Below are 19,317 nucleotides of genomic sequence, written 5' to 3'. Positions count from 1 at the left end.
AGCAAAGGGCCAACAGGAAATCACTGCGGCCCGCTCCACACACCACACTGTTTAAATTATAACGTTTTCTGTTTTGGCAGTGGGAAAAAAACATCTCTCTTGCAGACTCCTGTAATTCCTATATTCGATTAACAGTTATTTCGCTTAACAGTAGCTTTCATGGAACGGATTAAAAACGTTAACCGAGGGGCAAGCTGTACTCTCTATGCTGGCGAACCTCCTCATGCCGGTTGTTTAGCGGAGGCGAAGCCACCAGGGTGTCGTGTACGAGTCAACGTAACAAAGGAACATTACCATACCTGTCAACGCATATGGTTTACCCATATTCTTGTACAGGGAAATTGAGTAGAAGCATTTTTGTCTATTTGTTTGTGTTTCTCCCTTGTGATGGGACTTTGTAGGATGAGATTTCTAAGGGGCACAGGGTGACCAATAAGGTCTGCATTGGTCTGTAATAAGGTAGGGCACTGATAAGGGGTTGACAGGTATGCATCGCGGCCACGGCTGGTAATGAAGCTGCGTCTCATCATCATCGCCTCATTCCCTACACCAGGTGCTGCACAGCTCACCATGCTCTGCCTCCCGCTTGCGCTGCAGCTGGCACTCCAGCTCCAATGTATAAACACCGCCCTTGTCCTCCAACGTCTGCTCATCCAGTCTCTACCTCCCTATTTTACCTCTGAGTGGTTTACATTTTCTCTCTCCCTCGATCTATTATGTGCCTCTTTTTGAGCGTTACATCCACCCATCCTCATATCTCGTTATGCCGCACCATCCCAATTTCACCCGAGGTCTCCCTCTCCTTCATCTGCCCTGCACCGGAGTGCATCTCCACAGTCCGTCTCATTGCGTCTTTTGTCTCATCACAAGTGCCCAAACCATCCAAGTGTCTCCTCCGTGACCTTCTCAAGAATATTAAGAATATTAGTAACCCCTGATAAGGGGTTGTCGTGATGAGACAAAAGATGCAACGAGGGGTTACTAATATCAGGGGTTACTAATATTCTCACCTCCTTGGCATGAATTTCCTCATGCGCTACGAATAAAATAATACAAACTATTTGACCTTGGATTAAAAAAAAACTGAATCAAATTATTTTAGTACAATGCGCCAGAAATTAAACGCATGAAACCAATGTCAAGATCAGTCAGCCACTGCTTAGAACTGATAATACGCAACCAAACGAGGTCTTTAAGTTACGTCATCTCACCAGGCATTATTTTCCCGTCACGTTTGCCTTCGAACAGCAAGAATGCCATAAAACAGTGGGGCTACCGTTTGAGAGATGTCATTATAAACTCCGCGTTCCTTACGAAGGGACTGCTCTTTGGCTGTGAACAACGCATGAATGGAGGGCTCCCTTAACAGAAGGTCGCAATGGGAACCCAGATAAACTGGAATGTCTTGTCACCGTCACACATGACTTCTATTCACTACAAACGCAAATGCTGATAAAAGATATATAAAGTTGAGAGCCAATATTGTGTCGGTGATTCCCCCCCCCCCCCCCCAACAACATCAATGTTGGAAAGTTTATACTTTTTAGTTTCAAGCAATGGCATCACAATCCTCCTGGGAGTGTTGCCGGCTCAGTTATATAAGTTATATAAGCCCCACAGTGTCAGAAAATAACCCCCCATAGCAGCATCAAAAGGATTCACACTGCCATTATTTAAAGCCTAGAAAATATCAAGTATGTCTTTCTACCAGAGGTGGATAGACAGAGAGCACACACACACTGCTTCATTCGAATTTATTATGAAACACATTTGGAAAAACTTGGGGAATATTTAGTTAGTTTTTTTAATGTTTTATTGATAATACACATTCATAACATATTTTGTTTTATTTTATTATTGTATTTCCATTCTACGTGACTTTACCGAAATAACTAAGAAGATGAATCCCTGCAGTCACGAAAGCTTTAAATCGAAATATATATTTTAAAAACTATTTAAATAATGAATGCGTTTCCATTTTTACGATAGGAAAATAAAAATAATGGTATAAAATTCAATAAAAACAAGCCACGACTGCCACTAACACTGACATATGCAAATACATAAAACAAGAAATTACAGCCATATCTATGGCAATACACTGCTGGATGAAGGTCTGCCCACAGTGGCGGAAATTGAGGTTGTTTGACCCTACTTCACCACGCTGCTCAAGCGAAGGCGGGTTGCAGGACGTGTCCAGATATCGCGGACTGCTGATGTTCGCCAGGCTGGGAACCGAACGCTTCTCCAGCCTTTTGCTCCCTGCCCTTGACATTGCCCACTGGACTGCCTACAACTCTCGTTGCAGATCTATCTGGCAGTGCAGCTACAGGACGTGTCACTGCCATGTGCCCAAGAGCCTTGGTGTAGCTTTCTCTCCATTATAGTGGATGCCAATGGGGCATCCACTATACATATGAATACCTCCCCCCCACTGAACTATTGTTTTACTCCAAAAACAACCGTGATCTTTGGTCCCAAAATCATCATCCATAATTATATTGCTGCTCTCAGACAGATATCAGTCATTGCCCTGAAATCACACGACCCCTACTGCTGCACACGCTCACTCTAACCCCCAGCTTCCACAATGGCCACAAACTACTCAAAGCAGCCCAACCCCGTGTCTGGGGGGAAGGGGCGGGCAGCCTAAACACCAATAGACGGGGCCTAAAGACGAAGGGGCGGGGCCTAAACACGAAAGGATGGGACTTAATTAATAAGGGCGGGCTCTATAAAGGAAAGGCGCGGAACGGAAAAGAGGAAGAGGTTGGGGTGTAATCAGGAAGAGGTGGGGTGTAATCAGGAGAGGTGGGGTGTAATCAGGAAGAGGTGGGGGTGTAATCAGGAAGAGGTGGGGGTGTAATCAGGAAGAGGTGGGGGTGTAATCAGGAGAGGTGGGGTGTAATCAGGAAGAGGTGGGGGTGTAATCAGGAAGAGGTGGGGGTGTAATCAGGAAGAGGTGGGGGTGTAATCAGGAGAGGTGGGGGTGTAATCAGGAAGAGGTGGGGGTGTAATCAGGAGAGGTGGGGTGTAATCAGGAAGAGGTGGGGTGTAATCAGGAAGAGGTGGGGTGTAATCAGGAAGAGGTGGGGGTGTAATCAGGAGAGGTGGGGTGTAATCAGGAAGAGGTGGGGGTGTAGTCAGGAAGAGGTGGGGGTGTAATCAGGAAGAGGTGGGGGTGTAATCAGGAAGAGGTGGGGGTGTAATCAGGAAGAGGTGGGGGTGTAATCAGGAACAGGTGGGGTGTAATCAGGAAGAGGTGGGGGTGTAATCAGGAAGAGGTGGGGGTGTAATCAGGAGAGGTGGGGTGTAATCATGAAGAGGTGGGGGTGTAATCAGGAAGAGGTGGGGTGTAATCAGGAAGAGGTGGGGGTGTAATCAGGAAGAGGTGGGGGTGTAATCAGGAAGAGAAGGCGGTGTAATCAGGAAGAGGTGGGGGTGTAATCAGGAGAGGTGGGGTGTAATCATGAAGAGGTGGGGGTGTAATCAGGAAGAGGTGGGGGTGTAATCAGGAAGAGGTGGGGGTGTAATCAGGAAGAGAAAGCAGTGTAATCAGGAAGAGGTGGGGGTGTAATCAGGAGAGGTGGGGTGTAATCATGAAGAGGTGGGGGTGTAATCAGGAAGAGGTGGGGGTGTAATCAGGAAGAGAAGGCGGTGTAATCAGGAAGAGGTGGGGGTGTAATCAGGAAAGGTGGGGTGTAATCATGAAGAGGTGGGGGTGTAATCAGGAAGAGGTGGGGGTGTAATCAGGAAGAGGTGGGGTGTAATCAGGAAGAGGTGGGGGTGTAATCAGGAAGAGGTGGGGTGTAATCATGAAGAGAAGGCGGTGTAATCAGGAAGAGGTGGGGGTGTAATCAGGAAGAGGTGGGGGTGTAATCAGGAAGAGGTGGGGGTGTAATCAGGAAGAGGTAGGGGTGTAATCAGGAAGAGGTAGGGGTGTTATCAGGAAGAGGTGGGGGTGTAATCAGGAAGAGGTGGGGGTGTAATCAGGAAGAGGTGGGGGTGTAATCAGGAAGAGGTGGGGGTGTAATCAGGAAGAGGTGGGGTGTAATCAGGAAGAGGTGGGGGTGTAATCAGGAAGAGGTGGGGGTGTAATCAGGAAGAGGTGGGGATGTAATCAGGAAGAGGTGGGGGTGTAATCAGGAAGAGGTGAGTGTGTAATCAGGAAGAGGTGGGGGTGTAATCAGGAAGAGGTAGGGGTGTAATCCTGAAGAGGTGGGGGTGTAATCAGGAAAAGGTGAGGCCTAAGAAAAAAGGGGGCAGTGTATAAAAAAGGTCAGGATCTAAAGAGGTAGCACTTCCCTGTTGAGTTAAAGTAACAGAATTGTAGAATCGGATACGTTCAACAGGCAAGCGTGTCTTTAGTGCAGCAGATGGCGGCGACAGGTCAACTAATAACAATTAAACTGTCCCTCAAGTAAAAATACAGACTGGCAACACTCTTGCCCGGACACAAGAGCTGCCTCAACATGGAATGAGCTCCCAGGCACACCTAACCCATGCTGCCAGTATAAACTTATTGAAATATTTATTTAAAATACACACTGGCGCAACATTTGCAGCTGTTACAGCTCCAGTACATTCTGCACGAGCAGGTGGCGTGCACCGCTTAATTATTTACGTATTTATTGATGCGGTTGACTGGGTGTGATATTCAGTGTACAAATGTATAATAGATTTTCAGCATTTTAACACTGCGCATGTCATTGCATGTTTGCTGTCTATGTGTCGATCGCATCTTGAACACCTTTACATACGAGATGTTTCAGCTCAAGCGATTTTCCAGGTGAAAAATTCGAATAAATAAAACATCACGTCAGGTGGCTGGGTTCATAGTGCGGTGTGCTAACCACTGCGCCACCGCTCTGCAGTTCCGGATTATCCAAGTAGCAAAGTCGCTACACACGCTACGGGCCCCGCACTTTCAAGGGCCCCCCCCTAAATGCTTTCAAGCTATCAATTCCGGTTCAGTGATTATGCACTTGCTCTATTACCATAGTACTATACTGTCTTCAACTTTTATGAACGACTGGGTGTTTAAGGTTAGCAATTTGTCGTATTATCTGGCTGCATATCAAATTAAAAAAATAATTTACTTTACTATGCAAGTAAAAAACGTGTGTTTTTATATTATATTTTTTTTATTTAGGGCCCCTTAATAACACATGCTACAGGCACCACAATAGCTTAATCTGGCATTGCCGCTCTGCACCGTGGACCTAAGCGAATCATAGCGTCCACAGATACTCTCTGCGAATATTTCAGTGATTTATACAAATCGGCTGCCATTTCAACTTTAGAGAGCAGGGTACAAATGCTCTCCGATGCTATCCCGGGCGGTTCCCCGCATTGCTCGGCTGATGCCCGGTGTTTTGCTCCATGTGCCGGGCTGACGAAGCTCCGCTTTGTGAAATATAAATCACCTTTATTGTTTGCTTTCTACACAATGTAAATTTCGCACTCGGTACGATAGTCAATTTAAAGGGCCTAATTTACACACAAGTCAATGTTCCTTTTTTTGTATATCCATACAAAGTTTTATGCCAATAAATGTGCTCCCGTCTCCCCTGTGAGACATTAGCGGCGTGAACTGCCAAGATGTTGCGCTTGAGCCGTTTAATCACCGCACTCTGCATCTCAATGCAAGCACCAGACGCTCCCCGTGCCACTCCCTGCTCAAACAAGCAACTGGGTGACAGCCATCTCTGCCGGTGGCCCGAATCCAAAGCGAAAGCGCCAAACATTCCCCCAGAATCTCCATGGGGTGACAAACTGTTGACGTGTCACGATGTGGTTACTCATTTTATAAACCCACGGAGTGATGAAAGGCCGAGTCAATCCGCAACTGGGATTTGTGCTCGCAGCCTCCTGATTGGACGTTGGCACTGCGCGCGTACCATATGCACGAAATATACAACGTAACGATTAAATAATTTCCGTCATAGGCTTGAAGCTGTCCGTATCCAAATGATGTTCTCTTTAGCGTGCCCCGGAAAAAATACGTTTGAACAATTCATGAGGAAAAGTGATGATTGTTTTGATCAGTAATGACCAGTGTCGAGCAAACAGGACAATGGACACCACTACATTTTAATTCGCCACAAGCACAAAACCGTTGCTCTTCACTCGAACAATACGAACAACGCCCTTTGTTTCGTCCACGGTACAACAGGGTATCGTATGTAACCATTTGTCACGTGAAAAAGTTTCAGATTATGGCTCAAACTTCACGTAAAAAAGATCGGCTGGGGAGTGGAAAAAGAAGCAGCACACTCAAACTTTCTCCCAACACGTCTCAGCTTGGCAGTCTGTGATGCACACAGGTGGCAAGGCTTCGCACTCATCTTTGCTGCAATTTTCTTAGCTTCATGCCCAGTGCGACCTTAATGGCATGGTCGGCAAGATTACGAGTTGTCATAAGTGTTATGTGTCCAGACATTCCCTCCAGCCATGTGATTGTAGAAGACCAATCGGCTCCAGCCCCCCCACCCCCCGTGATATGACCTGGCTGACCACAAATAACACAGGGGGTGGATCCAAATGTAAAATTTCGGTCATCATTAACGTGCCAGTTTACTGATGCCAATTAAACACATTTTCAACGAATGATGCATTAATTCTGAGACGTATTTTTTTATTTTTATGTAAATTTCTTCATGCAATCGCAGTGTAGCTCTTCCATTCTTATACTATTGTGGTGGCCTCCAGGGGGCCACCGCGGTGTTGAGACAGTGCCGTGTGAGGGGTGGTACTGCAAGGGCGGAGCCCGGGTGTCGCTGAGAAGGGGGTCACGTCAGGACGTGACAGCGAGGTGAACCCGGGAGGACACGTGACCGGACGAGGGGGGGGGGGCCCCAGTCGGGGGTGAGAGGATCATGTGATGGGGATCCTGCGTCCCCACGAGGGTTCTGGAAGGGGGGCGTGGCCAAGGGCGGAGCCAGCCACGCCAGGGGAGTTATAAGCGGGGTCCTGAGAGGGATCGCGGCGCTCAACTCTGGGAATGAAGTCGCCATCCTCGGTCTCCACGTGTGGACCAGGCAGCCCGCTAGCTGTCCGGGTCCGACAATAGAATTGTCTCTCCGAGTGTCAGTTAGTTAGCCGCGGTGGTCACCACCCTGTACTGTTATCCTGTTAGAGTTACCCGTTGCGTTAAATAAACGTGTTGCCTCCAAGTACAAGTGTGCGTCTAAGTTAACACACTACACTATTAATCATCTTTAACAGCTCAGGCGAAGCAGTTAACTGTTAATACTTTCGTGTTTGCATTGCTCTTGTACAGTTCTCCTTTTGGGATCCTTTGGTCTACAGCACTGGTGAGACAAGGCCTAAAGGAGGCTTGTCTCTGGTGTAGGGGCAATCAGTTTCAAGGACAATGCATAGATTATCAAAGCATATTTGTTTTTAACGTTTTACCGCAATCATGCGTGGTTAATGCAGACGTGATGCCTTGCAATAGGTGTGTGTCTGTCTGGTGTTTCAACATCTGTGTTATTACCAGAAATGGTAAAGCCTTTTATTTCTTTTTAAATTGGCTAAATTGTGAAAACTTCAAATACGGAATGCAATGTGCTCAACAGTTTCTGCAATGCTCTATCAAAAAGATGTTGGATTACGTCACAAATTAAAAACAAACCGAATTTGTACATTGTAATTTCCAGTTTAACAACAAAAAGGGCTGCCGGGTGATTTCGAGTTGTGCTGCTGTACGCATCCCGTACCTTTGCCATGTGACACTTCCACAGTCCACGTGCAGTTCAGGGAATTGGGATAGAAGTTGGGGAACCTCGGTGACAGAATGGTTCCCGTCGATGCCTTTATATATCCTCCGCACAGGGCTAAAGCGAGGGAGAGAGGGAAGGGCATCAACGGCATTAGCCACAAATCGCAACAATGTTAAGATTACATCTTTGTGTACCCGGTAATTGCATACACACGAATGCACGCACGCATGCAGAACGACGTGTGATAGTGAATAAAATGTAAGAAAATTATTGTGTTTCCCGGATTAAGCAATTGCTCAATACGATGAAAGCAAAAAAAAATTCTTAGCATTGAAACGCCTCAACTCTTTATTGGACATCTTTGACGAAGAACTTCATAGCTCATCGGATTTCTCCAGGATAAATAACGATTCTGATTCTGACATAGCAAATATGCTGCTAACCTAAAACCGCTTAATCCACAAAGAGGTGATTAAACAATGCACAACCTTAAATTGCTAATAAATTACAGTGGCAATGAGCGGTGGCGATGGGTAAATAGCTGTCCTCCTGAGCCAAGTACAAGTGTCATCCACAACGTTCTGACCCCGTTCCCCTACTGGACATCTGTGGGAAAGAACTTTATAGCTCATCAGGTTCCTCCTGCAGTACAAATATATATTCTGATTCTGTAAGAAAAAAAATCATTCTGATAACTGTTCAAGGTTTGCACTTAAAAATGTCCTTACAATTCAATTGCTTGGCAAATGTAAAACTACACCAACTACTTTCTCACGAAAATTATTCATTAAAGACGCTGATAGTACAACCACACATGATCAAGTAAACACATTGACGCGCTGTCTGGAAATAACGGTGCTGCAATTAATAGAGCAGCTGCATTCACGACAATACGGTCAAATGTCGAGTCTACGGTCCTCAGCAGGAGTCACTGAAGAATAGATTAATGGTGTAATAATTATATTGACAGCCTACATATAATGCATCACAATCACACACAGCTGCTGCTGCTGCTGCTGCTGCTGTGACTCCCGGTCTTTTCAACTCAAGAGAGAAAAGATTGGCGGTTAAAGTCATTACCAGGCACTTTTAATTTTAGCCATTGGTCGTACAAAGGGCTTGAGAAAGACGACATCTCGTCGAAGACAGCCAAACACCCACGTCATGTGGCGCAATTTTTCCCCCTCCGAAAATGTTCCCGAGCCAATGCAGACGTTCACTCGTCGTGCCTTTTCTTTTAGTGGCTGGGAATTATTGCCTCGAGGCCGACCTGCCAGCGGGCCTAATGCTAATAACTAAAAAACACACATTTGAGTAGCGTAGTGTTAAGCAACGGCACAATGCCAAAGAGCAATCGTTCGTCGGGGCACGCAGCACAAACGGGGGGGGGGACATTTTACAACAAAATTGCATTCAACGGCAAAAAAAAACGTGAGCAAATATAAGGGCAACGAGTGATATAATATTAATTATTCAGGAATAGAAGGCGATATGATGCAGCGTCATATTTTGTCAAAATTACATAACTTCCTGTGTACAGAGCACCGCGATGTCAAGAGCGCACTCTTAATAACGAAACGCGAGGTGAAAAAAAACACCTACACCACGCCACACACACACACACAGATATATACGTATGCATCTATATATATACACACACATCGGTACACTTATAGGGCGCATCATCATCATCGGTTGGATATATCCAGGATGTTGCAGCTCTGACAACTTCCCAGAAACCAATCCTGGAATTAGAGCTGCCGCTCCCCGTCATTTGCAGTCCACCTGCGATTTAATTCTGCCAACATGATTTTGGTCTCTCTCTGACCTGGTTGCTTTTTTTTGTGTGTCTGCCGATTTCTATTTGCTTCTACTCTGTGCTGTTATTATTTATTAGGTTTTTTTTAGCTTCAATCATTTTCGGTGACCCAAAATGAGACTCCTATCCTGGTCTTTCTGAGGTTGTTTTTCTTTCCCCCCGCCTGGTCTCACACGCACCAAAAAATAATACCTGAAACTCGAATCGTAGCTATTTTTCCCACGCGTTTTCTCTCCAAACCGTTTCGTCAATTGACGCGACTGAAATGCACCAAATTCTGTCTGCGCAAGTTCACGCAGGCAGTTCTGCTTCCGCATTTAGTGCCCTACAATAATCGGTGACTTGGATGCGATCCGCCACGCTTCACATCCGTTGGTAATGATGCAGCTCCAAAAACAATAGCAGAGCGCTTCGGCATTTCCCACTGGACAGCCGAACAGCGCTAGTGTGCAGCATCACCATCGCAGGTCGGCAGCTGCTGTGTCCACTGGTGGTTGTCCTGGCAGGTCAGGGGAAGGTCGTGGCTGAGTGAAAATCCTGGCTCGCAGGAGAATTCCACGGACGAGCCGATGGAAAAATCGCCACCCAGTCGCCGGCCGTGCACCGGAACGGGCAGATCGGGGCAGGAGTGCGCGTCCCACGTCACCCCTAGAATGTGGACACACGTACAAAAGACAAGGGCCCCCCCCCGTGTAGCCTTAACAGACAGCTGGAGCAAGTACTGTTAGCGAGTAGCACCTCTGAAGGACGGCAGGGCACACGAGAGGATGGTTGGCCAGCACCACGCCCGGCCGCCTTTGTCTCTCTAGTGGCGATGTTTACACATTGTAGCGGGTACTCATTTGAGGCCGAGTCGAACAAAGGGGGGGCCCAGCACCGATTCAGATAATCGTCATTGGGCGTCAGTGGGAATCGAACTTGGGTAGCTGGGCTTAGTAGCGCAGCGCGCTAACCGTTGCACTCCCGCTCCCCATACACGCAACACGGGTACACAACGTGCACGTAACACGGGTACACAACGTGCACGCAACACGGGTACACAACGTGCACGCAACACGGGTACACACGTGCACGCAACAGGGGTACACAACGTGCACGCAACACGGGTACACAACGTGCACGCAACACGGGTACACAACGTGCACGCAACAGGGGTACACAACGTGCACGCAACAGGGGTACACAACGTGCATGCAACAGGGGTACACAACGTGCACGCAACAGGGGTACACAACGCGCACGCAACACGGGTACACAACGTGTCGGAGCTCACAGCGTGTGCGACGTTGACAAAGGGGTAACACAAACTAATTACGCGGCGGGTGGGGGGGGTGCGGAAACTTTTTGAGTGACAATACAAATCGGTTTTCTAAGCATTGCAGAACATTAAATCGATACACACTCACTGCATGGTAACACTGTGTGTGTGTGTCACACTCGCTGTGTGAGTCACACTCACTGCATGGCAACACTCTGTGTGTGCCACACTCACTGCATGGTAACACTCTGTGTCACACTGCATGGCAACACTCTGTGTCACACTGCATGGCAACACTCTGTGTCACACTGCATGGCAACACTCTGTGTCACACTGCATGGCAACACTCTGTGTGTGTCACACTCACTGCATGGCAACACTCTGTGTCACACTGCATGGCAACACTCTGTGTCACACTGCATGGCAACACTCTGTGTCACACTGCATGGCAACACTCTGTGTGTGCAACGTCGACCGCCACGTCGCCAACTAAGTGAGGAGAATGTGCAGCAGCCCGGGCGGCGGCGAGGGGCAGAGTGCACGAAGCTTCTCCCGCTGCGCATCCACCGCACAAAAGGTCAAACGCCCTTCATGTTCCGCGTGTGTGAGGAATTACAGATCAGGGGATGCCATGTTCACATTTAAAACGAAATTACAACCCTTGCCTGAAGCCCGATTATCGGTATGACACCCGAGGGGGGTGTTTTCCCCTCACCGAGACTTTAATTATCCATTGTGCGGGGCGCGATCCGTTTATGTCGAAGGCTCCGACGTCAAGCGAATTTCTCGAACACTCCTCGGGATTCTTTCAGTGCGCGATTTGCGAGCGGATCGAGCTCCACGCGGTGGCGGCGGGGGGCTCGACGGGGACGTACGTTCGTAGTGCAGCTGGAAGCCCATCCCGGAGTGGCTGCTGTCCGTCGTGAAGAGCAGAAAGAGGTAGTTTCCGCTGCTGACGAGGAAGAGTGGCACCTGCGTGCCGTGGAACGCGCCGAGCACCGGGGAGTACGCCGAGCTGCCGTCGTGCACCTCCAGCACATCGTAGTTGGGCTCAGTCTGGAACCTACAGCAGTGGTGTGTTATCAACTACATCAGTGGTGTGTTATCAACTACATCAGTGGTGTGTTATCAACTACAGTAGTGGGTGTTATCAACTACATCAGTGGTGTGTTATCAACTACAGTAGTGGGGTGTTATCAACTACAGCAGTGGTGTGTTATCAACTACATCAGTGGTGTGTTATCAACTACAGCAGTGGTGTGTTAACTACATCAATGGTGTGTTATCAACTACAGCGGTGGTGTGTTATCAACTACAGTAGTGGTGTGTTATCAACTACAGCAGTGGCGTGTTATCAACTACAGCAGTGGTGTGTTATCAACTACATCAGTGGTGTGTTATCAACTACATCAGTGGTGTGTTATCAACTACAGTAGTGGTGTGTTATCAACTACAGTAGTGGTGTGTTATCAACTACAACAGTGGTGTGTTATCAACTACAGTAGTGGTGTGTTATCAACTACAGTAGTGGTGTGTTATCAACTACAGCAGTGGTGTGTTATCAACTACATCAGTGGTGTGTTATCAACTACATCAGTGGCGTGTTATCAACTACAGTAGTGGTGTGTTATCAACTACAGCAGTGGCGTGTTATCAACTACAGTAGTGGTGTGTTATCAACTACATCAGTGGTGTGTTATCAACTACAGCAGTGGTGTGTTATCAACTACATCAGTGGTGTGTTACCAACTACAGTAGTGGTGTGTTATCAACTACAGCAGTGGTGTGTTATCAACTACAGCAGTGGTGTGTTATCAACTACAGTAGTGGTGTGTTATCAACTACAGCAGTGGCGTGTTATCAACTACAGTAGTGGTGTGTTACCAACTACAGCAGTGGTGTGTTATCAACTACAGCAGTGGTGTGTTATCAACTACATCAGTGGTGTGTTATCAACTACATCAGTGGTGTGTTATCAACTACAGTAGTGGTGTGTTATCAACTACAGTAGTGGTGTGTTATCAACTACAGCAGTGGTGTGTTATCAACTACAGTAGTGGTGTGTTATCAACTACAGCAGTGGTGTGTTATCAACTACAGCAGCGGTGTGTATCTATAATGTGCCATTTTATTGAGGGCCTGTGTGTTGCCTTGTTGTGGTCTGAGACTGTTTTTGTTGTTGTTTTGCTGCCTTGCCCAAGCTTTAGAATTGTATGTACGTAAGTTGAGCTTCTTTCGCACCGTACGTAGCCAACCGTGCTTGTTGGAGGTACGGCGTACTTGTGCAATTTCAACTTATATACTTTATCTATGTTACGTATTTATTTTTAGTGATTTGTTTACCTTTCCTATACTTTGCACTCCTATCGTGTTTTTTTTGTATGGTTTGTTGTAACTTTCTGACTGACCCCCCTACTGGACATCTGTGAAAAAAAAGCTTTGTAGCTCATCGGATTCCCCCAGGATAAATAAAGATTCTGATTGTGAACTACAGTATATCATTAAGCTAAATAAATACACGAAACAATTTAACGTCACATAGCAAGCAGTTCTAATTTCACTGGACCTCCTAAAGGCAAATGGTGGGTTCGTGTAAGGAGCCTGTAACCTGGCCCATGTTAACTCTTTACTCAGCAACACAACACCATTGCAATTGTCGAAGGTCTGCGTGTTTGGCCAATGCACATTCGCACTGACATTCAACGTCCGGGCAAAGTGAACCTGACACGCGATTGTGAGAGGCTGACACAAAGCGCGCCCCACCGCTTCTACGATCCACGCGAGTGAGCGAATATTACGACGAACAGCAGAATAGATAACCTTGTCCATCATTTTTAAAAATATATATCCTTTCAAACTTTTGTTTAGAGGCCCGCGAGGATTTGAGAATTTGGTCAAAAACACGGTGTGAAGGGCCACAGCGAGGATTCCTTCCTGCCACGTTGAGTTGTGGATGTGCTCTGTTGATGTCCTCACTGTACCACACAGAGCACCGCAACGTTGGCACCCACAACCTTGAAACGCAGCGAAAACGCCCGATTATCCGAGGGCGGGTCACTGTGCTCATTCGCGCGTTTAACCCGTGCGCCGGTTCTATCGCGAGCTGCATCACGCTCACTGAGGGTCACTGGCGGGGTGGCTCGCGGAGCCACAATCGTGTTGGCGGGTAAAACGGATGACCTCAAAGAAGCCATTCGCACACGCGACGACGCATTCCACGCCTTCACCTCCATTTTACGGAGCTGAACGACGAATGCCACGTCATTTTAATTCGTGCAAGTTTTGCACTATCCGCGATTTTGGCTTTGCCCAGGCCATCCGCCTCCCCCGACTTACCCTGCACAATAGAGAGTTGACTCCGATATGAATGACCCTGAGTTGTGCTGCCTGAGCATGAGGACCGATTCAAATTACCTCTCTGGTGTGCCTCCACGAGCAACCCAATGTACGTGTTTTGGTGATTTGTTTACCTTTCTAGTATTTTGCACTGCTATCGTGTTTTTGTGCTGTTGTAACGTTTTTACCCCGTGCCTCTACTGGACATCTGTGAAAAGGCGCTTTATAGCTCATCGGGTTTCTCCAGGATAAATACAGATTCTGATTTGGAAACTATTAAACTATTTTTTTTTATTTTACCAGCTAAAGCCCACTGAGCTATGTAGCTCTTTTCAGAAGCGAGCTGGCTATCACAAAAGATAGCTCAAGGAAGTGGCTTATCATTGGGTGGAAATGTATTGCAGCCAAATGCTCTAAACGCATGTTCTTTCTAAATGTGGAGGGAAAAACTGGAGGACCCACAGAAAAATTCACGCGACCATGGGGAGAGAGACACACAAACTCCAAATATAGAGGCGTCAGAGTCGGGATCGAACCCACGACCTCCTGTATACCGGGGGAGGTAGTTAACATCACGCCTGAGGCCTTGGCCTGCTTGGTATGACGTCTACTACCCAATGCACTTCATGTTTTACCAAACCCTAATTTAACACGTAGGTTCATTTAAATATGTATTACGAGAACTCGTGACGTTTCACAATTTAAAACCAGCATGAAAGGATAACAAAAAACTGTGCCAAAAGGATGTGTAAAGCAAAGGGCTCGGAAGACGTTCGCCCCTTCCTCTGCCATCCCTATAGCATGTTGGTACACTTCAGATTGGAAAAATATAAATTTGTGCAAAAAAATATTTACGTTATAAATCAAGCTGACAGAAAGAAATGGGGTGTTATTATCATTTTGGAAGAAGCATCCACGGAGCCCGAAGAATGTTTCACACCAAAAAAAGTGTTGCCTAAATCGTCTCCATTCCATTTGAAGTTTACGGCTTACGTTAAAATCTAACGCATTCAAAGAATGCACGCGATCGCACCACGTGACGGCGCAGGGCAACGTTCCTGTGCTGACGAAGGGGCTGAAACACACTTCGTGGCGAGTGTCCCCGTTGCTGATAGTAAGGCGGAAAATTTCTCATCACGAATCTGAACGAAGAAAAAACATTACCGACAAAAGAAAAATGGCCCTAAAAGAGTCCGGTGCATTCTTGCGCTGGTAAAGTAAATTAAACCACACTGTTACGCATTACTTGTGAAATAAAAATCTGCAAAGGGCATACGCATATACAGCATTGCATTAAAACTTTCAATTATACATGGCCTTGGGAATAGAAAAAAAAATGGGATTAATAATGACTAAACGTTATACTGGATATAAAAATGGAATGGACTTACCTCTGGAATGTAATTTTTATGGCATTCCCTTTGTTCACCTCTATGACCCATTCACAAGTGAGGGAGTCCTTGTAGGAGCTCGGCCATCCGGGGGAAAAGATGGTGCCACTGGGCGCCGTCAGATGACTTCCGCAGGGAGCTGGAATAATGATTCACGTCAAGAGCTTTAGCACGCCACTCACGGCAATATCTCAACAGCAAAATGTTGTCCCTTCACCTTCAATCATCGCCTTGGCATTTTATTTAAATAACCTCACACCAATATCAGAAATAAGGCTACGCACATAAATCACTGTCTATGATTTACAAAGAAGCATTCATTCTTATTATTTTCCCCCCTCCCATTGTTGAATTATTTAAAGTCCCATGGATGAGAAGTTTCAAATGAATTCATGCGCTTCCACTTTTGTTGAATAAAAAAAATCACCTCTATCTGAAATACAGGATGAATCCATTGACATCTCGATCCTATTTTATACCAGAAAGACGTTATGCAATCAAAGCATACCACATTGCATTCGTGAACAAACCGCTGTTAATTTACAGTATATTATCAACAGCTGCTTATAAATAAACATTTTATTTAGAATAGATAACATGAGAGTTGACAACAAAATGCCTGTACAATAAAATCACTTGCCATGCCAGCGGCATCATGCTGCTGAAACACGCGGCCATTATTTATGTACACGGCTTCCAAAAATAAATTCAGAATGTTATTATTTTTTTGTACGTGGCAATACACGGGAACTTTTCAGCGACTTCAATGCAATGTGTCGCAGAGGCCCCTCCAAAGTATGTCGGGCGTGATGGAATCTTGTCCCACCGATCGCAGCGCCTCCACGCGGAACCGCAAACACCGATGGAGGTGGCTGCTAAGCGCGGCCTCGCGCGCACAATGACACGGCACGGACACGCACAACGACACGGCACGGACGCGCACAACGACACGGCACGGACGGACTTGACGGGAGACGCCGTACAGGGGACACGACGGGCGCGCATCACAGGGGGCCGCCGAGAGGGAGACAGCATCGTTGTTGTGTAACGCGATTGCCGAGTCGCTAAACGCTTCAAGTGCGGCTACGTAACGTGACAAAGTTGCGATATAATGGTTTTAAAATATCTATTAAAGATATACCGTAACAACTTTAACTTAAGCCTTGACATATTTCATGTAGTCGTTATATATTGTGTTATGCATATAGTGTATTGTAAGAGTCAACTATCCAGTTTAACAGACGATTAACAGGAGAGATGACAATTTACAAATGCAAAATGTGTTTCTTACTTGCGAAGAACGGTTACATGAGAACAATAACTATGTGCTGAAGAAAACTCTGAAGAGTGTGAATGTTTTATAAGGGGCCGACAATGCACAAGGAGCGCTCTTTATGACACCTTCAAGGACATGCAGATGCTGTACATGAAGAGACATCTCATAAAGAGTTACCTACATATGAGACTTCCAGATTGAGTTAAAACTCAATAGTTATTTACAGACTGGAAATATTACGAGGGTCAAGATAATTCTACAGAGATGCTCAATTATCTTTTCGCAAACGAAGTCCTGCTGCTTCCAAAGTCCTCGTGTTTAAACGCCACATTGAGCGCCGTGCTTTTTTTACCCAGCAGGATTTGCATAAAAACTTTCACTTCAAATTGCTCTTTTTAACCCTTTGAATTGGCCGCACAGGAATCGTAGACATCAAGAGCCCGTTACGAGAGGAAGCGTAAATGTCGAGTGATGAGTCCTTCTCCAAAAGTCAGCCTTCCCAAATGGCAAGCGGGCGAATCGCCCTTTAAGTCACTTCGAACATCGTGGTAATCCCAAATGGCAAGCGGGCGAATCGCCCTTTAAGTCACTTCGAACATCGTGGTAATAAACGTAAAAATTAGGAAGTCACAGACATTTTGATGTGGAACCCAACAACTTTTTTTACGAGCATTTTTTTTTTGCTCAGAAAAAGTCCCCGTTTACAATTAATTCAGGATTAATTTACGGTCCGCAATGGAAATCCTCTCGGCGACAGAGGAGGGCCGTAGAGAATGCAATTTTGAAAATAAGGCGAGAACTCCATTCCAGCACGACTCTCAGTTTCACATCCGTATGCCGGTCTCTGATTTCGAGCATGTAAATGTGACATTCGCACATTAGGGAAGGAGGAATTTTGGTGAAAGCCAAGTGTCTAACGAAGCACAAAATTACCTTCACACTTGGGTATGGTTGAGCTCCAGTGTATATTCCCGTCCTGCAGCACACAGGTGATGCTCTCGTAGCCCTGTGTCCGCATGAATCCGTTCTCGCACACAAAGAAGACGGACTTGCCAAGTGTAAAGCTGTCTCCAAAACGGCGGCTGTTGATGGGGATTCCAGGGTCGTGGCATTCGTTGTAACCAAAGGCTGCAGTGAATCAAATGTGAAGCATTCCAGGAGGAACAAAGAAAAAACAGCAGATTTATCTCCGTTTGTATTCATATTGAGATGTATTCATACACGATAATGGTCATTTATCAATGGTCATATCAATTGAAATGTAACTGTAAAAAAGACAGCTAAAAACAAAGTCAACTCCGTATTATTCGGGGTGATTGGGGGACATTTTGCCCATATACAATAAAAACACAAACAATGCAAAACATAAGTACGATAGGATTTAAGCGTTCACTCATCATTGTTTAACATTATTGTTTGCCGACGTTTCGCGTGTGTGTAGACGTAAAGTGTGTCGGTTTTTAATGTTTCTTAAAGTAATCGGTTTACTCGAGGACATTTGTGATCTCCTGAGTACAAGCGAGGAGCAGTTAATAATTAAACCAGTCACTTAAAGATATCACTTTTTTTCCCCAAAAACGGTGAATCAACAACCTGGTTAATCCCTCCATGGATAACTGGGGGTTAGCCATAAAATGTTACGTTACATCAATACAGTGCGTAGAACGTAAGTACACACTGGGAGTCTTAAATCACGAGCAAGGGGTCGTTTTAAATAATGTCAAAGTATCACCCTTTCCAAATGCCAAGAGCGAAAATTCTAACGGGGCCTTTAAATCACCCATGAATGGGCCCACAATCCCAACGTTGCTGCCGTCACCATCAGTAGCGATCGATCCGTCCCACCTGCTGGAATAAAAGCCTCCACCCGATCCACGCAACAGCCTCACGATCCCCGCAATGCAACAGTTCCACCTTGCAACATCGGTGGGTGGACGAGCTCATTTAATTGTTCCAGCTCGTCGGCGGACTGCCCCAACCACCCCCCTCCCACCAGCGGGCACGCTTCACCTCTGTCAGTTCCCCAGCCGTTAACCGTTGCCCACAGGGCAGCGTCGCTTCGAGCGATGGGGGTACTGCCCCAGGCTACTGATGTTTTTTTTCTGACCGTTCACTAAGCCAGTGGCTCTGAACCCCTCTTTTTTGGCTATTGTGACCCCCTTTGTTGAATTTTGTTTCTACCGAGTACCGCCCCCCTGACTCCGCCTTGCCTGACCCAACATGGTGTGAATTGTGAGTGCGACTGCATTAACCGATGCACTCGCCCGTATTCTTATACAAAGTAAATGCCAGCAACAAAAAAAAATGTTACCGCACTTACTTCATAATTAGAAAATGCTCAAGGTTCTTAATGTTTTGAGATTTCTATAAATGTGTCGGTTGGGAAATATATGTACTTCGTATATCTCCTGAAGGGCCACACATTTTAAAATACTGTAACCGCTATTCATTATGGAGGCACTTTCACATTTTCATGCAGCGGCTTGAATAATGTGGCTCTTGGAAATGTAATA

The 19,317-nt window shown here is 46.2% G+C and overlaps 1 protein-coding gene across 4 annotated transcripts in view; it reads right to left on the bottom strand.

Moving 5' to 3' along the window:
- Nucleotides 1–19,317, bottom strand: part of LOC116946465 (CUB and sushi domain-containing protein 3-like) — a 692,643-nt gene that overhangs the window by 199,747 nt on the left and 473,579 nt on the right. For all 4 annotated transcript variants that reach the window (XM_032961364.2, XM_032961362.2, XM_032961363.2 and 1 more), the window contains exons 15-19: nt 17,738–17,932; nt 15,529–15,667; nt 11,677–11,864; nt 10,003–10,191; nt 7,722–7,838 (exon numbers count right to left, since the gene is read on the bottom strand). In XM_032961364.2, the coding sequence (XP_032817255.2) occupies nt 7,722–7,838; nt 10,003–10,191; nt 11,677–11,864; nt 15,529–15,667; nt 17,738–17,932 (828 nt within the window). The remainder of the gene's footprint in view (nt 1–7,721; nt 7,839–10,002; nt 10,192–11,676; nt 11,865–15,528; nt 15,668–17,737; nt 17,933–19,317) is intronic.

This window comes from Petromyzon marinus, chromosome 27 (assembly GCF_048934315.1).
Source record: "Petromyzon marinus isolate PM22_M1 ecotype Great Lakes invasive population chromosome 27, UKy_Petmar_22M1.pri1.0, whole genome shotgun sequence".
In the NCBI taxonomy this organism is placed as follows: domain Eukaryota; kingdom Metazoa; phylum Chordata; class Hyperoartia; order Petromyzontiformes; family Petromyzontidae; genus Petromyzon; species Petromyzon marinus.
The sequence above is the reverse complement of the archived record's forward strand: the minus strand, read 5'-3'. Positions and strand labels throughout refer to the sequence as shown.